The 3,904-nt window shown below is 51.7% G+C and overlaps 1 protein-coding gene across 1 annotated transcript; it reads left to right on the top strand.

Annotated features, from left to right (window-relative positions):
- The first annotated feature begins 205 nt into the window (after positions 1-205).
- On the top strand, positions 206-3,201 carry Gadd45a (growth arrest and DNA damage inducible alpha). The gene is made up of 4 exons (XM_042675138.1): positions 206-494; positions 929-1,030; positions 1,246-1,486; positions 2,522-3,201. The coding sequence occupies exons 1-4, from the start codon at positions 451-453 to the stop codon at positions 2,633-2,635; spliced, it is 501 nt and encodes a 166-aa protein (XP_042531072.1). The 5' UTR covers positions 206-450; the 3' UTR covers positions 2,636-3,201.
- The last annotated feature ends 703 nt before the right edge of the window (positions 3,202-3,904 follow it).

The following is a 3,904-nucleotide window of genomic DNA, read 5'->3' as shown; positions in this document are numbered from 1 at the left end:
CCCCCTTCCGGTCTTTTCAGCCTGGCTCCGGGAGCTGGGGTCAAATTGCCGAACCAGGATAATTTGCATACCCAATAGCCACGCGGCATGCAAATGAGACGAGCTGTGGTTGGCTGAGTGTTGACCGATTAACTCAGGCGAGGCAGGCCCTTTGTCCTCCAGTAGCTGTGAGGCAGCTGCGGAGTAGGTGTCATTGGTCTTGGTTAAACCCAGGGTTCGCGAGCTTGCGGAGCAGGCGAGCGGGGCGAAGGGGAGGAGGACAGCACGGCGCAGAGGCGGCGGCGGGTGCAGCCGAAAGAGCCCGGGCGGGCGAGAGGCTGCGGGAGCGCGCGGGTCCGGAGCGCACTGCACGGTGCCTGGGAGCAAGCGCAGAGAGCAGGCGCCCGCGCGCCCACGGTGGCAGGAGCAGCCCTCACGCCGCGCTCTCTGTGAGGGACCTGCAGTTGCAATATGACTTTGGAAGAATTCTCGGCTGGAGAGCAGAAGACCGAAAGGTAAGCTGCCGAGGCACTGGGCGGGTTTGAACCTCACGCACCCTGTCCCGCGCATCTGGGTGCAGCGGGGCGCTGGGAAGGTCTGCAGAAGAGCGAGCGAAAAAGTTTGTCTGGGGCAGGTCGGGAGCTCGGGGACCCCGGAGGAGGGCGTCTGCAGCCCAAGGCAGCGTGCACCCAACCTGGGCCAAGTCCCTCCCGGGCGTCTGCGGAGGCAGAGGCGGCTTCCGCGGCTGGTGGCTTTGGCCCCCCGGGGAGGCTGACCTGGGGGATGGCAGGGGTCATCAGGGGTGACGTGGCCCCGAGCAGCTCCGGGTTTGCAGAGCGGCGGGTGCGTGGAGCTCCGGGAGAGATGCAAGACGGGGGGTGGGAGAAGTGGAGGCGACGGCCCCCCGAGGTCCTCGGGGACTGACGGGCTCCCCCACCTCTGCCCGTAGGATGGACAAGGTGGGCGATGCCCTGGAGGAAGTGCTCAGCAAAGCCCTGAGTCAGCGCACCATCACCGTGGGGGTGTACGAGGCGGCCAAGCTGCTCAACGTGTAAGTGGGGGACCCCGCTGTCCCCTGGCGGCACCAATTTCCCTCCCCAAGCAGGGGTGGTCGTCCACCCCCTCCCCGCCCCCTTCCCGCCTGCCATCCTCCTGTCCGGGATGGGGTGGGGGGGGTGGAGGGTGAGCGGCCCGGGACGGCCCCGGGGCCGTGCGGGGGGTGCGATGGGGTGGCGGGCTTCACAGGTCCCACCCGCTTGTCCTCAGTGACCCCGATAACGTGGTGCTGTGCCTGCTGGCCGCGGACGAGGACGACGACCGGGACGTGGCTCTGCAGATCCACTTCACCCTGATCCAGGCGTTCTGCTGCGAGAACGACATCAACATCCTGCGCGTCAGCAACCCGGGTCGTCTGGCCGAGCTGCTGCTGCTGGAGACCGAGGCGAACCCCGCAGCAGCCAGCGAGGGCGCCGCGCAGCCCCCCGACCTGCACTGCGTGCTGGTGACGGTGAGAGGGACGGGTCTGGAGGCCGGATCGGAGGGAGGGGGAAGGGAGGAGCCGGCGCCGCCGGCGGCTGCACACCCCGGGGTGGCGAGGAGGGGACTGCTGGGTGCTGCCGCCTTTGCCCCGCTGGCGCGCGGCGGACTTTCGGCTGAGAGGTTCCAGTTTCATCATCAGGATTTTCTCGGGTACAGAACATGTCTAAGCACGTTGGCGGCCGCCAGCGGCGGAAGAGATCCCTGTGAGTCAGCAGTCAGCTCAGCTACTCCCTGCTCCATCTGCACTACCTCGCGTGACTAATTCTTTTAGCAGGGCAGATTAGATAAAGCCAAATAAATTCCTGGCTCACCCCCTCATTAAGAAGTCAGCTTCATTCTCTGCCAGTCACGGCTAAAAATAGGATCGGTGTAAAGAGACAGGCCGGATGAATTCCCTAGAAATGCGTTAAGGAGAGAGAATGGAATTTTTTTTTTCCTTTGCAAGCTTGTATTTTGTAATGGGCTTTTTTCCCCCCTTCCTGATAAAAACTTTCAGTGGGTTGATAGTGTGTTCAGAGGTAAATGTGCTAGATTTTTTTTTTGATTGGTAGAGGGAAGTGGCAGCCTACTTACTTGGCTACTCCTGAAAAACTACAGATGGCCAGGCCAGTTAACTGCTACCTAGCTCTCTGTGTTAGACACATGGTGGAAACACTTGCAGAATAGTTTTACAGCGGTTCTGCCATAGTGCAAATATGATAGTGTCACTAGGACAGCAAACCTGTGAGCGATTCTCTTGAGCAAAATTGAATAGACAGCAGTGTGGATTGCACGTGTTTATTAGATCTTGCAGAATATAGGTCAGTAGATAATTACCCTTAATGATTTTGCAAGAAGCACAGCTACTGAGCAGAAATTTTATTTCTTGGGCTTATAACTTGCCTTGATAACATAAACTGAAAATATAGAATGTTCAAGTTATTATCATTTCAAAAATTGTGCAGTGATTAGCAAGTGCTGCTTTGCTTTTATGGGAAGTTAATTCTTCTAAATTTGTTTCCAGAATCCACATTCATCACAATGGAAGGATCCAGCCTTGAGTCAACTTATTTGTTTTTGCCGGGAAAGTCGCTACATGGATCAGTGGGTTCCCGTGATTAATCTCCCTGAACGGTGATGGCATCTGAATGAAAATAACTGAACCAAATTGCACTGAAGTTTTGAAATACCTTTGTAGTTACTCAAGCAGTTACTCCCTACATTGATGCAAGGATTACAGAAACTGATGTCAAGGGGCTGAGTGAGTTCAACTACATGTTCTGAGGGCCCGCAGATAGATGACTTTGCAGATGGAAAGAGGTAAAAATGAAGAAGGAAGCTGTGTCAAAACAGAAATACAAGTCAAAAGGAACAAAAATTACAAAAGAACTGTGCAGGAAGGAAAACTCTGTATTAATTTAGGATGGCTGAGTTATATTGAAATAAACCAAATATGCTTTGTTAAACTTTAAATTTGCAGCAGTTAGTTTGGGTATTTTTTATTTGTATGCCCTCAAGTCCAAGAAAAGTTGAAAGGGTTAATCATTATTTTGAAACCATATTTTATTGTATTCTGGTGAGATGTTAAAATTCTCAAAAGTTTTATTATAAATTGTACTAAGTTATTTTATGACATGAAAGGTTATTTATGCTATAAATTTTTGAAACACAATACCTACAATAAACTGGTATGGAATAATTGCATCATTTTTCAGTGTATGCTTTTTGTTTCTTGGGCTTTAGGAACAGGTGACCTGCTCCAGAAAAAAGTAGAAAAGTCAGTTGGAAAAAAAAAAAGTGGGATTAAGCGAGTTGAGGTTGGGGTTTGGGAAAAGAAAAAGTTAGAAACTCATCTTGCAAAATCTAAATACAATTGGCTTATGTTAGGTCAGTAAAATTGTATGCAAAGTGTCATTGAAGCAGAGAGGAAAGTTACTGAAGCTACTGAAAGGTGAGTGAAAATTTTCCTGAGAAGAAATCATCCTCTTTGGGTCTTTAAAAATGGGTCAGGACAGTGGAGAAAGGGATATTGGTAGTCACTGTACTTGTTTGTGCAAATGTGTGGAGGCCTGCAAGATACACAACCTGTTCAGGGAACTTAGTGATGCTTCTGGTGTAGAAAGATAAGGGAAAGATACTTACAGTTAGAAAGGCTGGCTGGGGATTAGACCCAGACTGAAGAGCATTCTTGTGCCACCTTGATGCCTTTGGGCTTCCTTCTGTCAATTAGAGCAGTCTGCAGAGGCATTCAGCCTGCAGAAGCAAGTGACTTGACCAGTGTTGTAGGAAGATAGCACAGGGCTAGGAGCGATGGCTACTGGCATGGTCAGCTTGTAGGTAAACAGTTCTATTCAGAAGTGACTTACTGGTCAAAAGGTTGTGCATTTTCCAGAGCCATAACAGATGG

The sequence above is a fragment of the Dipodomys spectabilis genome, unplaced genomic scaffold (genome assembly GCF_019054845.1).
Source record: "Dipodomys spectabilis isolate Male_0828 unplaced genomic scaffold, ASM1905484v1 ptg000002l, whole genome shotgun sequence".
NCBI lineage: Eukaryota > Metazoa > Chordata > Mammalia > Rodentia > Heteromyidae > Dipodomys > Dipodomys spectabilis.
This window is presented reverse-complemented; position numbering and strand designations above follow the sequence as displayed.